The sequence below is a fragment of the Coregonus lavaretus genome (assembly GCF_964263955.1).
Source record: "Coregonus lavaretus genome assembly, chromosome: 28".
Classification (NCBI taxonomy): Eukaryota; Metazoa; Chordata; class Actinopteri; order Salmoniformes; family Salmonidae; genus Coregonus; species Coregonus lavaretus.
Window position 1 is genome coordinate 40,965,646 of NC_140015.1, and position 18,313 is coordinate 40,983,958.

Genomic DNA, 18,313 nt, shown 5'->3' on the forward strand with positions numbered 1-18,313 from the left:
CCACATCACCAGGTTAGGACAGGGAACACACTGTCTCCACATCACCAGGTTAGGACAGGGGAACACACTGTCTCCACATCACCAGGTTAGGACAGGGGGGAACACACTGTCTCCACATCACCAGGTTAGGACAGGGAACACACTGTCTCCACATCACCAGGTTAGGACAGGGGGAACACACTGTCTCCACATCACCAGGTTAGGACAGGGGAACACACTGTCTCCACATCACCAGGTTAGGACAGGGGAACACACACTGTCTCCACATCACCAGGTTAGGACAGGAACACGGGTAGTAGGGTTAGTGGTAACTGGTTATGTTATATGTGATGTTATTGTAGGATGTTGCGGGCCCAGTACTCTCAGCTGATGCAGCCTCCAGGGGGCGGTGTGGACTCAGCAGGACAGGACTCTCCTAAGATGTCTGCCGGTCAGATGCTGCTGGTGGCCTTCGATGGCATGTTTGCTCAGCTCGAGACCGCCTTCGGGCAGCTCACAGAGAAGGTAACACGCACTTCCTCAATCTCTTTCCTCTGTCTCACCCTCTCTCTTCCTTTAATCTCTTTCCTCTGTCTCACCCTCTCTCTTCCTCAATCTCTTTCCTCTGTCTCACCCTCTCTCTTCCTCAATCACTTTCCTCTGTCTCACCCTCTCTCTTCCTCAATCTCTTTCCTCTGTCTCACCCTCTCTCTTCCTCAATCTCTTTCCTCTGTCTCACCCTCTCTCTTCCTCAATCTCTTTCCTCTCTGTCTCACCCTCTTTCTTGCTCTTACTCTTACGCTCAATCTCTTTCATCTTAAACTCTCATCTTTGTGTCTCTGGTCCCATCTTGTTATTCCTCTTCACTCCACATTCCATGTGTTTGTCATGTCTATATGTCACTTATCTCTCGTCTTTCCTCTCTTCTCACTCCCCTGTCTTCCACTTCTATTATCTGTTATTTACTCTCCCCTCCCTCTCCTCCCCTCTCTCCCCTCCCTCTCCTCCCCTCTCTCCCCTCTCTCTCCTCCCCTCTCTCTCCTCTCTCCCCTCTCTCCCCTCCCCTCCCTCTCCTCCCCTCTCTCCCCTCCCTCCCCTCTCTCCCCCCCTCTCCTCCTCCCCTCCTCCCCTCTCCTCTCCTCCCCTCTCTCCCCTCCCTCTCCTCCCCTCTCTTCTCTCTCCTCCCCTCTCTTCTCTCTCCTCCCCTCTCTTCTCTCTCCTCCCCTCTCTTCTCTCTCCTCCCCTCTCTTCTCTCTCCTCCCCTCTCTTCTCTCTCCTCCCCTCTCTTCTCTCTCCTCCCCTCTCTTCTCTCTCCTCCCCTCTCTTCTCTCTCCTCCCCTCTCTTCTCTCTCCTCCCCTCTCTTCTCTCTCCTCCCCTCTCTTCTCTCTCCTCCCCTCTCTAACTCCTCCCCCCTCTCTCTTCCCCCCCCTCTCTCTCTCCCCTCTCTCTCTAGATGATTTCTATGGAGGTGCCACCGGCGTGGCGGAAGGTAGATGTGATGCGTGAGGCGCGGGCTGCCCAGGTGCATTTCTTCCACAGCGGTCCTCACAGACATGTTCTGGAAGAGATCTTCTTCCTCAAGAGGCTCCAGACCATCAGGGAGTTCTTCAGGCTCTGTGGATCCTTCGCTCAGACACTCTCTGGTGAGAACACTGATGGGTTTCTAGTCTCTGTGTCTCTCTCTGTGTGTCTCTCTCTCTCTCTCTGAGTTCAATTTCAATTTAAGGGCTTTATTGGCATGGGAAACATATCCATACAGTTACATATCAGGATATTATTTTTGACAATATATGCTACAGTTTTGACTATCGCAATATTATGTTTTGCTGTAGTTGGCTGTACCTGCACCAGAACTCCATTATGTTTCCTTCATAGCTTGTTCTCCATCTTTTTAAATAGAGCCTATTGGTTTTCAGCACTTCTGTGTCCCATGACTGATCAAAACCTGTTTTCTCATGGCTCTCTCTAGTCCCTCTGCAGCAGACATGTAGTGAGCAGTATGTTTGGAACATCGAATCGCAACAAAATCACTATCGGATAGCAATCCATATAGAATCGTGAAAATCGCAACACATATCGTATCACAAAAATGTATGCACGCATGACCAAGTCGCTTTGGATAAAAGCGTCTGCTAAATGGCATATTATTATTATTATTATTATTATGATAATATCGTATCGTGAGGTCCCTGACAATTCGCTGCCCTATGAAATGGTATCTCAAACATTGTATACAGTGAGTTTGACCCTCTCCTTCTCCCCCCTCCCTCCCCAGGTACGTGCCCCCCAGCGGCTGAGGACCCGCCTCCCTCCAACGGCCCTGTAGCGTTAGGGGTTCCGGCGGGTGTAGGTCTACCGGGGAAGTTCCGGGGGTCGTCGGGCGCGGCGGTGGTAGTGAGCGAAGAGCAGATGACCCGGCCCATCAAGGCGTTCACAGCAGAGTTTGTCCGTCAGATGCTGATGGGTCTTCCCACCCAGACCCTGGGTCTGGCTCTCTGCAGCACCCTGTCTGCCCTGGGTCTGGACCTTACGGCACAGGTGGAGGCCAAGGACTTTGGAGCCGACGGCAAGGTAGGAAGGAGGTCCCTGTGCTGTTGCCTATATACTTGATTGATCAAATGTTATATTGTCTTCATACATTTTTGTTCTGTCCTGATTTTTAAACTAAAATGTGAAATTGTTAATTGTCCAGGTGTCGTTAGATGAGTTGTGTAAGCAGACGGTGGTGCAGGGTCTGGGTGCAGGCCGCCTGTCTCAGCTGCTACTGAACAGAGGCACGGTGCTGGCGTCATCCTACGACACGGCCTGGAAGAAACTGGACCTACTCAGACGCTTGGAGGCCAGCCTCGACGCTGCCAAGGTCTCCCTGCAACGCACCCAGCTACACATCACCATGTTCCAGGTGAGAGGAGTGTGTGTGTGTGTTAACCCTGTCCTATCTCCTGTGTATTCCAGTGGCAGCATGAGGACGTGATGGGTCCTAGGACCCAGCACGTTGTATGTGGGGATAATCCACTCCCAGAAATAAAAATCATGAAACTCCTGTCAATTTGGTAAAAGCCTATGTTCTATCAGTGGGTAAAATAACAGATTTTCCCATTATTTAACTTCTAAGTGTTCCGTCTGAGAAATCAGGAAATTGTGTAGGAACGTGTCATAGCTACACTATATATACAAAAGTATGTGGACACCCCTTCAACCCGATTTTCAACGTGGCACCGTCATAGTATGCCACATATCCAACAAGTCATTTCATCTCATTTCTGCCTTCTAGAGCTGCCCCGGGCAACTGTAAGTGCTGTTATTGTGAAGTGGAAACGTCTAGGAGACACAACAGCTCAGCCACAAAGTGGTAGGCCACACAAGCTCACAGAACGGGACCGCCGAGTGCCTAAAAATCGTATGTCCTCGGTTGCAACACTCACTGCCGAGTTCCAAACTGCCTCTGGAAGCAACGTCAGCACAATAACTGTTAGTCGGGAGCTTCATGAAATGGGTTTCCATGGCCGAGGAGCCGCACACAAGCTAAAGAACACCATGCGCAATGCCAAGTGTCGGCTGGAGTGGTTGGAAGCTCGCCGCCATTGGACTCTGGAGCAGTGGAAACATGTTCTCTGGGGTGATGAATCACGCTTCACCATCTGGAAATCCGACGGACGAATCTGGGTTTGGCGGATGCCAGGGGAATGCTACCTGCCCCAATGCATAGTGCCAACTGTAAAGTTTGGTGGAGGAGGAATAATGGTCTGGGGCTGTTTTTCATGGTTCGGGCTAGGCCCCTTTAATACCAGTGAAGGGAAATCTTAACACTACAGCATACAATGACATTCTAGACGATTCTGTTCTTCCAACTTTTGGCAACAGTTTGGGGAAGGCCCTTTCCTGTTTCAGCATGACAATGCCCCTGTGCACAAAGCGAGGTCCATACAGAAATGGTTTTTCGAGATCAGTGTGGAAGAACTTGACTGGCCTGCACAGAGCTCTGACCTCAACCCCATCGAACACCTTTGGGATGAATTGGAACGCCGACTGCGAGCCAGGCCTAATCGCCCAACATCAGTGCCTGACCTCACTAATGCTCTTGTGGCTGAATGGAAGCAAGTCCCCGCAGCAATGTTTCATCATCTAGTGGAAAGCCTTCCCAGAAGAGTGGAGGCTGTTTATAGCAGCAAAGGGGGGGACCAACTCCATATGAATGCCCGTGATTTTGGAATGAGACGTTTTGGTCGTGTAGTGTACATGGTCACTGGAGATGGGGATAACACTATCACATTTCATAACGCTTTTAAAACCATTACCTTCACACCAGATTGCTATATCAGCCTATAGATAGAATGGGCATGCTGGTCTAGAACACATTCCTCTGTTTATATCCTCATGATGAAGTAGCTATTTATTTGTGTGTCTGTGAGAAAGGGCCCTTGCTGCCATGGCAACATACTCTGCACTCACTCTGGGTAGCAGAGTTGCACATTTGTTTTTACAGCTAGCTAGCTACTTCACATGCTGATATTGACTCTGGTATTATCATTGTGTGGAGCTGTGTTTGCTAGCTAGCCAGCCCAGAGAGAGCATTGCATTGTGGGTTTCGTAGTTGACTTAAGCTTCGACAGATTTCCGCAACGATTTTCACTTGTTGCTACCAACCTTGTTATAACGACAAAATTAAATATTTGTTAACAAAAAATATTTTCACACATTAGTGTTATTTAACACCGTTTAACACGGTTAGTGGTTTGGGGTGGATTTAACCCTGTCCTACCTCTGTGTATTCCAGTGGCAGCATGAGGACGTGATAGGTCCTAGGACCCAGCCAATGAGTGTGAGCCCTCCGCCTCGCGCCATCATCCTCAGTAGTATGAAGAAGAAGCTTTACAAACTCAGCCAGGACGAGGCGGCCATTGCTGCTTTACAGGTCAGTACACAGTCATGGTGGTTTGATTACTCATCACCAATCTGTTAACCTTGATAGCTAACTAGACCATTACTCTTAACTACTCCAGTAAATAAAATGCTCTCTTTCTCTGTCTAGTCCTTTTTAATGAATGTGTAGCTGTTTCTTTAATGAATCTCTCCTCTCCACGCCTGCAGGAGAAGCTGGCATCACTAGAGGGCAGTATAGAGCAGCGTCTGAAGTGGGCCGGCGGGGCCAACCCTGCCCTGGCCCCGGTTCTCCAGGACTTTGATCAGACCATCGCAGAGCGCCGCGCCCTAGTGGCCCGGGAGAGCCAGCGCACCAGCCAGGTACACCACCCCCACACCGTGCTGCGTTTATGTCCCCAGTGGCACCCTATTCTCTGTATAGTCAGGGTTTTCTGGAAGAACATGGAGTAGCCCACCAAATAGATTAAATAGCCAACAAGGGAATTATGGGCAGGATTTTTTTTTGCTTACCTAGCTCTATTTTGTTGGCTTCTTGTACATTCTAATGCCTGGATTACTGAAAATGGATGAATTCAGTGTGTTTTGTTGTTTCGGATATCGTCTAGGCCTATATGATCAGGACTATCTTCTAAGTAGTAACTTTTTTAACATTAAACCTGTCTTGAGATGAAAGTCATTTACAGTTTTACTGCAAGATATGAATTGCCACAATGATCATCAAATGATGTATTTTATTGGCTATGCTGCTGTGGACACTTAGGGTAAGGAAACCAATGTGCCTTTTTGTAATTTGGGTGAACTATCCCTTTAACAGTTTGGCCTGTCAATCATTTACTGTGGCTGGGATTGTCAGGGGATGGGGCAGGATGTTTGAGTCACAGAGTTGGTAGAGTTTCAGACCTGTCAATCAAACCACTGTGGGTGGGACTTTGAGGGAAGGCGGTAGATTAGTAATCTAGTCAGAAAAACTAGTCGACTCTTTCAATTTAGTCCGTATATAGCCTTGTGTTCTGTCAAGTAAACTTAGATTCCCTATTGAGAAACAATATACACTGAACAAATATATCAATGCAACATTTAAAGTGATGGTCCCATGTTTCATGAGCTGAAGTAAAAGATCTCAGACATTTTCCATACGCACAAAAAGCTTATTTCTCATATTTTGTGCACAAATTAGTTTACATCCCTGTTAGTATACGTTTATCCTTTGCCAAAATATTCCATCCACCTGACAGGTGTGGCATATCAAGAAGCTGATTAAACAGCATGATCATTACACAGGTGCACCTTGTGCTGGGGACAATAAAGGCCACTCTAAAATGTGCAGTTTTGTCTCACAACACAATGCCACATATGTCTCAAGTTTTGAGGGAGCAGTGCAATTGGCATAGTGACTGCAGGAATGTCCACCAGAGCTATTGCCAGATAATTGAATTTTTAATTTCTCTACTACAACGTCGTTTCAGAGAATTTGGCAGTATGTCCAACCGGCCTCACAACCGCAGACCACGTGTATGGCGGCGTGGGGCAAGCGGTTTGCTGATGTCAACGTTGAGACCAGAGTGCCCAATGGTGGCGGTTGGGTTATGGTATGTGCAGGCATAAGCTACGGACAACAAACACAATTGCATTTTATCAATGGCAATTTGAATGCACAGAGATACCGTGACGAGAGTGAGGCCCATTGTCGTGCCATTCATCTGGCGTCATCACCTCATGTTTCAGCATGATAATGCACGGCCCCATGTCGCAAGGATCTGTACAAAATTCCTGGAAGCTGAAAATGTCCCAGTTCTTCCATGGCCTGCATACTCACCAGACGTGTCACCCATTTGAGCAGAATTGCAGGAAAAATACATTTAAAATGCAAAAGATTCAGGGGGAGGACCCCCCCAGACCCCCCGCCATATCATGCACTCTTACTTTTATGCAGAGTCAGGCCCCATGACTAGACCTACAGGTATGACTGAAGAATGAAGAGGGTGTTAAGCATGGGCTTTGCTTCATGAAGCAGGTGTTAAACATGGGCTTTGCTTCATGAAGCAGGTGTTAAACATGGGCTTTGCTTCATGAAGCAGGTGTTAAACATGGGCTTTGCTTCACAGAAAGCAGCAGTTGACTACTCTCTTGTCAACACTTTAATCAAATCAGTAGGCCAATATCAATATCCTTAATATTACCATATACAGTGGGGGGAAAAAAGTATTTAGTCAGCCACCATTTGTGCAAGTTCTCCCACTTAAAAAGATGAGAGGCCTGTAATTTTCATCATAGGTACACGTCAATTATGACAGACAAAATGAGAAGAAAAAAATCCAGAAAATCACATTGTAGGATTTTTAATGTATTTATTTGCAAATTATGGTGGAAAATAAGTATTTGGTCAATAACAAAAGTTTCTCAATACTTTGTTATATACCCTTTGTTGGCAATGACACAGGTCAAACGTTTTCTGTAAGTCTTCAAGGTTTTCACACACTGTTGCTGGTATTTTGGCCCATTCCTCCATGCAGATCTCCTCTAGAGCAGTGATGTTTTGGGGCTGTCGCTGGGCAACACGGACTTTCAACTCCCTCCAAAGATTTTCTATGGGGTTGAGATCTGGAGACTGGCTAGGCCACTCCAGGACCTTGAAATGCTTCTTACGAAGCCACTCCTTCGTTGCCCGGGCGGTGTGTTTGGGATCATTGTCATGCTGAAAGACCCAGCCACGTTTCATCTTCAATGCCCTTGCTGATGGAAGGAGGTTTCCACTCAAAATCTCACGATACATGGCCCCATTCATTCTTTCCTTTACACGGATCAGTCGTCCTGGTCCCTTAGCAGAAAAACTGCCCCAAAGCATGATGTTTCCACCCCCATGCTTCACAGTAGGTATGGTGTTCTTTGGATGCAACTCAGCATTCTTTGTCCTCCAAACACGACGAGTTGAGTTTTTACCAAAAAGTTCTATTTTGGTTTCATCTGACCATATGACATTCTCCCAATCCTCTTCTGGATCATCCAAATGCACTCTAGCAAACTTCAGACGGGCCTGGACATGTACTGGGTTAAGCAGGGGGACACGTCTGGCACTGCAGGATTTGAGTCCCTGGCGGCGTAGTGTGTTACTGATGGTAGGCTTTGTTACTTTGGTCCCAGCTCTCTGCAGGTCATTCACTAGGTCCCCCCGTGTGGTTCTGGGATTTCTGCTCACCGTTCTTGTGATCATTTTGACCCCACGGGGTGAGATCTTGCGTGGAGCCCCAGATCGAGGGAGATTATCAGTGGTCTTGTATGTCTTCCATTTCCTAATAATTGCTCCCACAGTTGATTTCTTCAAACCAAGCTGCTTACCTATTGCAGATTCAGTCTTCCCAGCCTGGTGCAGGTCTACAATTTTGTTTCTGGTGTCCTTTGACAGCTCTTTGGTCTTGGCCATAGTGGAGTTTGGAGTGTGACTGTTTGAGGTTGTGGACAGGTGTCTTTTATACTGATAACAAGTTCAAACAGGTGCCATTAATACAGGTAACGAGTGGAGGACAGAGGAGCCTCTTAAAGAAGTTACAGGTCTGTGAGAGACAGAAATCTTGTTGTTTGTAGGTGACCAAATACTTATTTTCCACCATAATTTGCAAATAAATGCATAAAAAATCCTACAATGTGATTTTCTGGATTTTTTTTTCTCAATATGTCTGTCATAGTTGACGTGTACGTATGAGAAAATTACAGGCCTCTCATCTTTTTAAGTGGGAGAACTTGCACAATTGGTGGTTGACTAAATACTTTTTTCCCCCACTGTAAGTATCATGACATTAGCTTTTTCTAACCTTCAGTGTGTTTTCTTTGATCATATCTTGGACCACAATAAGGCTCTACTATCTATTGTTTCTGCAGTGATGATTCAACGTCTTCATCGAGTGTTTTCATAATATTATCTGCAGAGAATCGCCAAGAAGCAGTAGTAACCTACCAGTATGCAAATTAGGGAGCCAAATGAACGGCTCTCTCACCGATTCGGTTCTGTTCACCTAAAATATCAGTTCAAAATGAGCCGTTCAAAAATAACCGTTTGTTTGAACAACCCATCACTAGGCTTCACTGGCAAGTCTCGACATGGGCTTCGAATCCTAGTTAAATACAAACAAGATATTTAGTTTACGTGTCCCGACGCGATACCATGGACATATAACTACGTATGATTTATGAATAGCAAAGGGATATAGGAGATTTGAATTATTCAGTCAGTTTGGCACCTTTTTATGAACTAGTCAACGCTTGCTGTTTGGTCGTCAATCAAAGCACAGTAAATAGCCTGTTACCCGACACCCTGGTTGTGTAGGCTTTATGAAACACTCAAAATGAATGTGCCACGATGAAATAAAGCCTGTGTGTCCATGAATGCTGACGATTCAACCATATACATGTCAGCCACCACAGCTGATGAAGTCACTGAAACCCTTAACAAGGAGTTGCAGTCAGTTTTTGAATAGGTGGCCAGTAATAAACGGGTCCTGAACATCTCTAAAACTAAGAGCATTGTATTTGGTACAAATCATTCCCTAAGTTCTAGACCTCAGCTGAATCTGGTAATGAATGGTGTGGCTGTTGAACAAGTTGAGGAGACTAAATTACTTGGTGTCACCTTAGATTGTGTGTGTGGTCCTCTGTAGCTCAGCTGGTAGAGCACGGCGCTTGTAACGCCAAGGTAGTGGGTTCGATCCCCGGGACCACCCATACACAAAAATGTATGCACGCATGACTGTAAGTCGCTTTGGATAAAAGCGTCTGCTAAATGGCATATTATTATTATATTATATTGTAAACTGTCATGGTCAAAACATATAAATTCAATGGTTGAAAAGATGGGGAGAGGTCTGGCCGTAATAAAGAGAGATACTCTTGACACCACACTCCACAAAGCAAGTCCTGCAGGCTCTAGTTTTGTCTTGATTATTGTCCAGTCGTGTGGTCGAGTGCTGCAAGGAAAGACCTAGTTAAGCTGCAGCTGGCCCAGAACAGAGCGGCACGTCTTGCTCTTCATTGTAATCAGAGGGCTGATATTAATACTATGCATGCCAGTCTCTATTGGCTAAGAGTTGAGGAAAGACTGACTGCATCACTTCTTCTTTTTATAAGAAACATTAACGTGTTGAAAATTCCAAATTGTTTGCGTAGTCAATTTACACACAGCTCTGACACTTACCCCACCAGACATGCCACCAGGGGTCTTTTCACAGTCCCCAAATCCAGAACAAATTCAAGAAAGCGTACAATATTATATAGCGGCATTATTAAATGGAATTCCCTTCCATCTCATATTGCTCAAAAGAACAGCAAACCTGGTTTAAAGCAACACCTTACGGCACAAAGCCTCTCCCCTATTTGACCTAGATATTTTGTGTGGATGTATTGATATGTTGGATACGTGTGCAATCTTTTAAAATTGATGTAGTTTTCTGCTTGAGCGGTTGTCTATTAATGTTCTGTATTATGTCATGTTTCGTGTGGACCCCCGGGAAGAGTAGCTGCTGCTTTCACAACAGCTAATGGGGATCCTAATGAAATACCAAATACCACAAAACAATACGTGGATTTCAACTCATCGTTACCACGTACGTGGGACGTGTAAATTCTCTCACATGAGACGATGAAGCCACATCATGCTCTCCCTCCTCAGTGAAAATTTATTTGACCGCAGCCAACCACAGCGTACAAAAATAACACTGGTACCGAGAGGCGGGACAGAGAGCAGACTGACTAACCAGCAGTGTTTCCCTGCCATCGCTCGCTCTGTGACTGACAGGCGCCTGTCCTATCAATACAACACTAGAAGGTGCATAGCGTTCATTCTAGCGGGAGAAGGATATACGGACATTTCTGACTAGCGAATTTAAACTTTGAAATGAAAAGAAGCCTAGTTAATTTATACAGTGGAAAAAGTAGCCGGATTACAGTGAATCTGTTATCGGCTATTTAGCTGAAGGAAGGCGCTTATGGAAAACATTTGTATAGTGCACATATTTTGACCAGGGCCCTGCGACGGGCCGTATGTTCAAGCTAGTAACCACGTGTTCTTCAAGCCTGGCCCCGGAGAGCTATTTCCGCTGATTTAACTTTTTTTTTTAGAATTTAAAATGATATCTAAACTTTATTCCAACTATCAATTGACGTTCCTCAACTTTGTCGTTCCTGTTACAGGTGTTGTCCTCAACTTTATCATTCCCGTTACTAGGTGTCATCCTCAACTTTATCATTCCCGTTACTAGGTGTCATCCTCAACTTTATCATTCCCGTTACTAGGTGTCGTCCTCAACGTTATTATTCCCATTACCAGGTGTCGTCCTCAACGTTATTATTCCCGTTACCAGGTGTCGTCCTCAACGTTATTATTCCCTTTACCAGGTGTCGTCCTAAACTGTGTTATTCCCATTACCAGGTGTTGTCCTAAACTGTGTTATTCCCATTACCAGGTGTCCTAAACGTTGTTATTCCTGTTACCAGGTGTTGTCCTAAACGTTATTATTCCTGTTCCCAGGTGACGTTCCTGTGCAGTACCATACTGAACTTTGAGGGTCTGCGGACGCGGACCTCCGAGGCCCTGAGCATGGACTCTACTCTGTTTGAGTTGCTGAAGAGGTGCCAGCAGACCTGCTCCTACGCTGCCCAGTTCAACACCTCCATCTCCCCCATAGAGCTACAGCTGCTGCACAGACTGGTGAGTACTGACCCCTAACCCCTAGCTACAGCTCCACAGACTGGTGAGTACTGACCCCTAACCCATAGCTACAGCTCCACAGACTGGTGAGTACTGACCCCTAACCCATAGCTACAGCTCCACAGACTGGTGAGTACTGACCCCTAACCCATAGCTACAGCTCCACAGACTGGTGAGTACTGACCCCTAACCCCTAGCTACAGCTCCACAGACTGGTGAGTACTGACCCCTAACCCATAGCTACAGCTCCACAGACTGGTGAGTACTGACCCCTAACCCATAGCTACAGCTCCACAGACTGGTGAGTACTGACCCCTAAACCATAGCTACAGCTCCACAGACTGGTGAGTACTGACCCCTAACCCATAGCTACAGCTGCTGCACAGACTGGTGAGTACTGACCCCTAACCCATAGCTACAGCTGCTGCACAGACTGGTGAGTACTGACCCCTAACCCATAGCTACAGCTGCTGCACAGACTGGTGAGTACTGACCCCTAACCCATAGCTACAGCTGCTCCACAGACTGGTGAGTACTGACCCCTAACCCATAGCTACAGCTGCTGCACAGACTGGTGAGTACTGACCCCTAACCCATAGCTACAGCTGCTCCACAGACTGGTGAGTACTGACCCCTAACCCATAGCTACAGCTCCACAGACTGGTGAGTACTGACCCCTAACTCCTAGCTACAGCTCCACAGACTGGTGAGTACTGACCCCTAACCCATAGCTACAGCTGCTCCACAGACTGGTGAGTACTGACCCCTAACCCATAGCTACAGCTCCACAGACTGGTGAGTACTGACCCCTAACTCCTAGCTACAGCTCCACAGACTGGTGAGTACTGACCCCTAACCCATAGCTACAGCTGCTCCACAGACTGGTGAGTACTGACCCCTAACCCATAGCTACAGCTCCACAGACTGGTGAGTACTGACCCCTAACTCCTAGCTACAGCTCCACAGACTGGTGAGTACTGACCCCTAACCCCTAGCTACAGCTGCTCCACAGACTGGTGAGTACTGACCCCTAACCCATAGCTACAGCTCCACAGACTGGTGAGTACTGACCCCTAACCCATAGCTACAGCTCCACAGACTGGTGAGTACTGACCCCTAACCCCTAGCTACAGCTCCACAGACTGGTGAGTACTGACCCCTAACCCATAGCTACAGCTGCTCCACAGACTGGTGAGTACTGACCCCTAACCCATAGCTACAGCTCCACAGACTGGTGAGTACTGACCCCTAACCCCTAGCTACAGCTCCACAGACTGGTGAGTACTGACCCCTAACCCATAGCTACAGCTCCACAGACTGGTGAGTACTGACCCCTAACCCCTAGCTACAGCTCCACAGACTGGTGAGTACTGACCCCTAACCCATAGCTACAGCTCCACAGACTGGTGAGTACTGACCCCCAACTCCTAGCTACAGCTCCACAGACTGGTGAGTACTGACCCCTAACCCATAGCTACAGCTCCACAGACTGGTGAGTACTGACCCCTAACCCATAGCTACAGCTCCACAGACTGGTGAGTACTGACCCCTAACCCATAGCTACAGCTGCTCCACAGACTGGTGAGTACTGACCCCTAACCCATAGCTACAGCTCCACAGACTGGTGAGTACTGACCCCTAACCCATAGCTACAGCTCCACAGACTGGTGAGTACTGACCCCTAACCCATAGCTACAGCTCCACAGACTGGTGAGTACTGACCCCTAACCCATAGCTACAGATCCACAGACTGGTGAGTACTGACCCCTAACCTATAGCTACAGCTCCACAGACTGGTGAGTACTGACCCCTAACCCCTAGCTACAGCTCCACAGACTGGTGAGTACTGACCCCTAACCCCTAGCTACAGCTCCACAGACTGGTGAGTACTGACCCCTAACCCATAGCTACAGCTCCACAGACTGGTGAGTACTGACCCCTAACCCATAGCTACAGCTCCACAGACTGGTGAGTACTGACCCCTAACCCATAGCTACAGCTGCTCCACAGACTGGTGAGTATTTAGGTGTTAATTGGACACATTGAAAGGAAATGCAAGAAACCAGCAGACACTCCGCCCTCCGACACTAGGTTTTCGCTCCAACCCTAATCTAGTACAACTGGGGTTGGAGCAAAATCCTACAGGAGAGGAGCTCTCCAGGAACCGTGTTGGGCAGTGCTGATAAAGGGGATAGGGGTACCATTTGGGACTCGCATCACTCTCCCATCTTTCCTCCCCCCTCAACCTCAGAGCCCGGCGTTGGAGCTGCCCATCGGCAGCCCTGATTGGCTGGCCTGTGCCCAGAAGCAGCTGGGTCAGGAGCTGGCTACCCAGGGGGCTGTGCAAGAGGAGCGCGAGCAGCAGCTGGACGTCGCCACGGAAACACTGCAGCTATTGGTGGACAGCATCAAGGGCATCCTGTCCAATCACAACCGCCACCTGGCTGACGTCAAACACCTGCTGAAGGCCATGGCCAAGGTACGGGAGACACAGATACACAGACACACACACACACACACACAGACACACACACACAGACACACACCACCTGCTGTGGGCCATGGCCAAGGTACGGGAGACACAGATACACAGACACACACCACCTGCTGTGGGCCATGGCCAAGGTACGGGAGACACAGATACACAGACACACACCACCTGCTGTGGGCCATGGCCAAGGTACGGGAGACACAGATACACAGACACACACCACCTGCTGTGGGCCATGGCCAAGGTACGGGAGACACAGATACACACCACCTGCTGTGGGCCATGGCCAAGGTACGGGAGACACAGATACACAGACACACACCACCTGCTGTGGGCCATGGCCAAGGTACGGGAGACACAGATACAGACACATACACACACACACACACACACAGACACACACCACCTGCTGTGGGCCATGGCCAAGGTACGGGAGACACAGATACACAGACACACACCACCTGCTGTGGGCCATGGCCAAGGTACGGGAGACACAGATACACAGACACACACACATACACAGACACATACCACCTGCTGTGGGCCATGGCCAAGGTACGGGAGACACAGATACACAGACACACACACATACACAGACACATACCACCTGCTGTGGGCCATGGCCAAGGTACGGGAGACACAGATACACAGACACACACCACCTGCTGTGGGCCATGGCCAAGGTACGGGAGACACAGATACACAGACACACACCACCTGCTGTGGGCCATGGCCAAGGTACGGGAGACACAGATACACAGACACACACCACCTGCTGTGGGCCATGGCCAAGGTACGGGAGACACAGATACACAGACACACACCACCTGCTGTGGGCCATGGCCAAGGTACGGGAGACACAGATACACACCACCTGCTGTGGGCCATGGCCAAGGTACGGGAGACACAGATACACAGACACACACCACCTGCTGTGGGCCATGGCCAAGGTACGGGAGACACAGATACACACCACCTGCTGTGGGCCATGGCCAAGGTACGGGAGACACAGATACACAGACACACACCACCTGCTGTGGGCCATGGCCAAGGTACGGACAGTGACACACAAACAGGGAGACCGAGAGATACATGATACTCTCAGCAATCCACTATGCAACTTTCATAATGATTTATTTGTTTAAAAAAATATTTATATGAAAATACTTTTGATAAACACCCTTTGCCTTTTCACACCAACTCCTTCCTAACTGACCTGACCTCGGCCCGCTCTGTTTGTCCATGTGTGGGCCCCTTACCTCCGCCCTGTTTGTCCCTCCCAGGCCCCCGTACCGTAGCAAAGATGGTGGATAAATGAAGATGTCTTACTCAGGCCGTTTACCATAGGAAAGAATTGTCACAGTCCCGGTCTGGTCCGCTTAGTCCATTGACTGTAGATGAGCCAGTGAAACGTCTTCTGTCTCTCCCGTAGGACGAGGAGAACGCGCTGGCAGAGGGGGAGGAAGTGACCTACGAGGGCAGCGTGCGCCAGTTCCTGTCGGAGTACAAGGCGTGGCAGGACAACGTGCAGATCGTGCTGTTCACTGTCGTCCAGGCAACGGGCCAGCCTCGAGGAGGAGGATCCAGTCAGGAGGGAGTGGAGCTACTGCAGGAGATACCTGCTACCCTGAAGGAACTACTCACACAGAGTACCAGGTACACACACACACACACACACACACACACACACCGTGAAGGAGCGACACACAGAGCACCAGGTACACACACACACACCGTGTGTCGTAGAAATATTTGACTAAAAAATAGTCAACTCAAAAATATCTCTCAAGAGACCGGAGCTTGTGAATCCAAGAATGAGACTTTATTGCATAATAAAGCCGAGCTTGTTCCATGGAGCAACTGTCTCTCTTTGGCTTAGAGATCTCTTATATACACACACAAATGCACAGTCATGTATACATAGCTTACAAAGCTACTCCCCTTAAGATCACTGATTAACATCTTTAACTGCCACGCCACTATTATCTTTCAAAGTCCAACAACACATGTTGTTTACTCCAAAAGACCATGGGCGCTTTTCCATATGGCCTCTTCCCCTTATCTCATTATATTGGTGGCGTGGCTCAGACACTTAAAAAAATAAAATGCATACATTCATTAAAGCATGTTTACACATTGTATTGACTATATTCCTTTTTTAGACATGCATCTGGACTTATAAAATGTCAATCATGTTTACTATATTTTATCTTTGACATTTCCCAACATTTTCCTTAATGATACATAAATTATTACCATACGTGAAGGAGCGACACAGAGTACCAGGTACACACACACACCGTGAAGGAGCGACACACACCAGAGTTACACAAACCCCTACCCGTACTGACACCCTCTCTCTCTCTCTGTCTCTCTCTCTCTCTGTCTCTCTCTCTCTGTCTCTCTCTGTCTCTCTCTCTCTGTCTCTCTCTCTCTCTCTGTCTCTCTCTCTGTCTGTCTCTCTCTGTCTGTCTCTCTGTCTGTCTCTCTGTCTGTCTCTCTCTCTGTCTGTCTCTCTGTCTCCAGTGTGTATAACGGCCTGGTTGGCTTTGCGTCTCCGTTGGTGACAGAGAGGGGCGGAGACTGTTCCAGCCCCACCTCTACAGCTCAGACCAGCTTCGCTGCAGGTAACTACACCCCCCTCATGGTGCACTACCCTGGCTGAAGGCACCCTACTCCCAATGTAGTGCACTACTATGGTCCCTGGTCAAAAGTAGGGCACTACATAGTGAATAGGGTGCCCTTTGTTTAATGTGATAACCTGTGTTAATAAATACCAGAATGAGGAAAAATTGCATCTCGCTTCAGAGCTCACAGGCAATGATTACGCTCTCCTGTTCTCTTTCCTCTCTCTCTCTCCCCCTCTCCTGCTCTCTCCCCCTCTCCTGCTCTCTCTCCCCCTCTCCTGCTCTCTCTCCCCCTCTCCTGCTCTCTCTCCCCCTCTCCTGCTCTCTCTCCCCCTCTCCTGCTCTCTCTCCCCCTCTCCTGCTCTCTGCCCCCCTCTTCTGCTCTCTGCCCCCCTCCCCCCAGCGGTGAAGTGCAGCGGTGTGAAGACTCAGACGGACTCAATGTCCCAGAATTCACGCAAGCTCCTCCCCCGTAACCTTGGCACCCCGGCGGACACCCCCCCTTGCGCTCAGACGATGACCAGCAAGGGTCTGAATCCCAGCCCCAAGCGGTCTGTACGTGACCCCAAGACGGGACGAGGTACGACCCCTAACCTCTATCTAACCCCTGACCTCCAATTCAATGAGTGCATTATTTGAAGAAGTGGCAGAAAAAAATATCACGTTTACATAAGTATTCAGACCCTTTACTCAATACTTTGTTGAAGCACCTTTGGCAGCGATTACAGCCTCAAGTCTTCTTGGGTATGACGCTACAAGCTTGGCACACCTGTATTTGGGGAATTTCTCCCATTCTTCTCTGTAGATCCTCACAAGCTCTGTCAGGTTTGATGGGGAGCGTCGCTGCACAGCTATTTTCAGGTCTCTCCAGAGATGTTCGATCAGGTTCAAGTCCGGGCTCTGGCTGGGCCACTCAAGGATGTTCAGAGACTTGTCCCGAAGCCACTCCTGTGTTGTCTTTGCTGTGTGCTTAGGGTCGTTGTCCTGTTAAAGGTGAATCTTCGCCCCAGTCTGAGGTCCTGAGCGCTCTGGAGCAGGTTTTCATCAAGGATCTCACTGTACTTTGCGCCGTTCATCTTTGCCTCGATCCTGACTAGTCTCCCAGTCCCTGCCGCTGAAAAACATCCCCACAGCAATGATGCTGCCACCACCATGCTTCACCGTAGGGATGGTGCCAGGTTTCCTCCAGACGTGACGCTTGGCATTCAGGCCAAAGAGTTCAATCTTGGTTTCATCAGACCAGAGAATCTTGTTTCTCATGGTCTGAGAGTCTTTAGGTTCCTTTTGGCAAACTCATAGTCGGCTGTCGTGCGTTTCACTGAGGAGTGGCTTCCGTCTGGCCACTCTACCATAAAGGCCTGATTGGTGGAGTGCTGCAGAGATGGTTGTCCTTCTGAAAGGTTCTCCCATCTCCACAGAGGAACTCTAGAGCTCTGTCAGAGTGACCATCGGGTTCTTGGTCACCTCCCTGACCAAGGCCCTTCTCCCCCGATTGCTCAGTTGGCCGGGCGGCCAGCTCTAGGAAGAGTCTTAGTTTCAAACTTCTTCCTTTACAGAATGATGGAGGCCACTGTGTTCTTGGGGACCTTCAATGCTGCAGTAATGTTTTGGTACCCTTTCCCAGACCTGTGCCC

At 48.5% G+C, this 18,313-nt stretch overlaps 1 protein-coding gene across 1 annotated transcript in view; it reads left to right on the forward strand.

Annotated features, from left to right (window-relative positions):
* The window catches only part of LOC311103286 (serine/threonine-protein kinase SMG1-like), a gene marked incomplete at its 5' end in the record, with an annotated part of 43,711 nt that overhangs the window by 21,580 nt on the left and 3,818 nt on the right, over nt 1–18,313 (forward strand). The window contains 11 exons of the mRNA XM_084144819.1: nt 342–504; nt 1,434–1,623; nt 2,256–2,551; nt 2,673–2,882; nt 4,758–4,895; nt 5,072–5,224; nt 11,382–11,561; nt 13,813–14,040; nt 15,485–15,708; nt 16,579–16,679; nt 17,083–17,259. Coding sequence (XP_084000945.1) covers nt 342–504; nt 1,434–1,623; nt 2,256–2,551; nt 2,673–2,882; nt 4,758–4,895; nt 5,072–5,224; nt 11,382–11,561; nt 13,813–14,040; nt 15,485–15,708; nt 16,579–16,679; nt 17,083–17,259 — 2,060 coding nt within the window. The remainder of the gene's footprint in view (nt 1–341; nt 505–1,433; nt 1,624–2,255; nt 2,552–2,672; nt 2,883–4,757; nt 4,896–5,071; nt 5,225–11,381; nt 11,562–13,812; nt 14,041–15,484; nt 15,709–16,578; nt 16,680–17,082; nt 17,260–18,313) is intronic.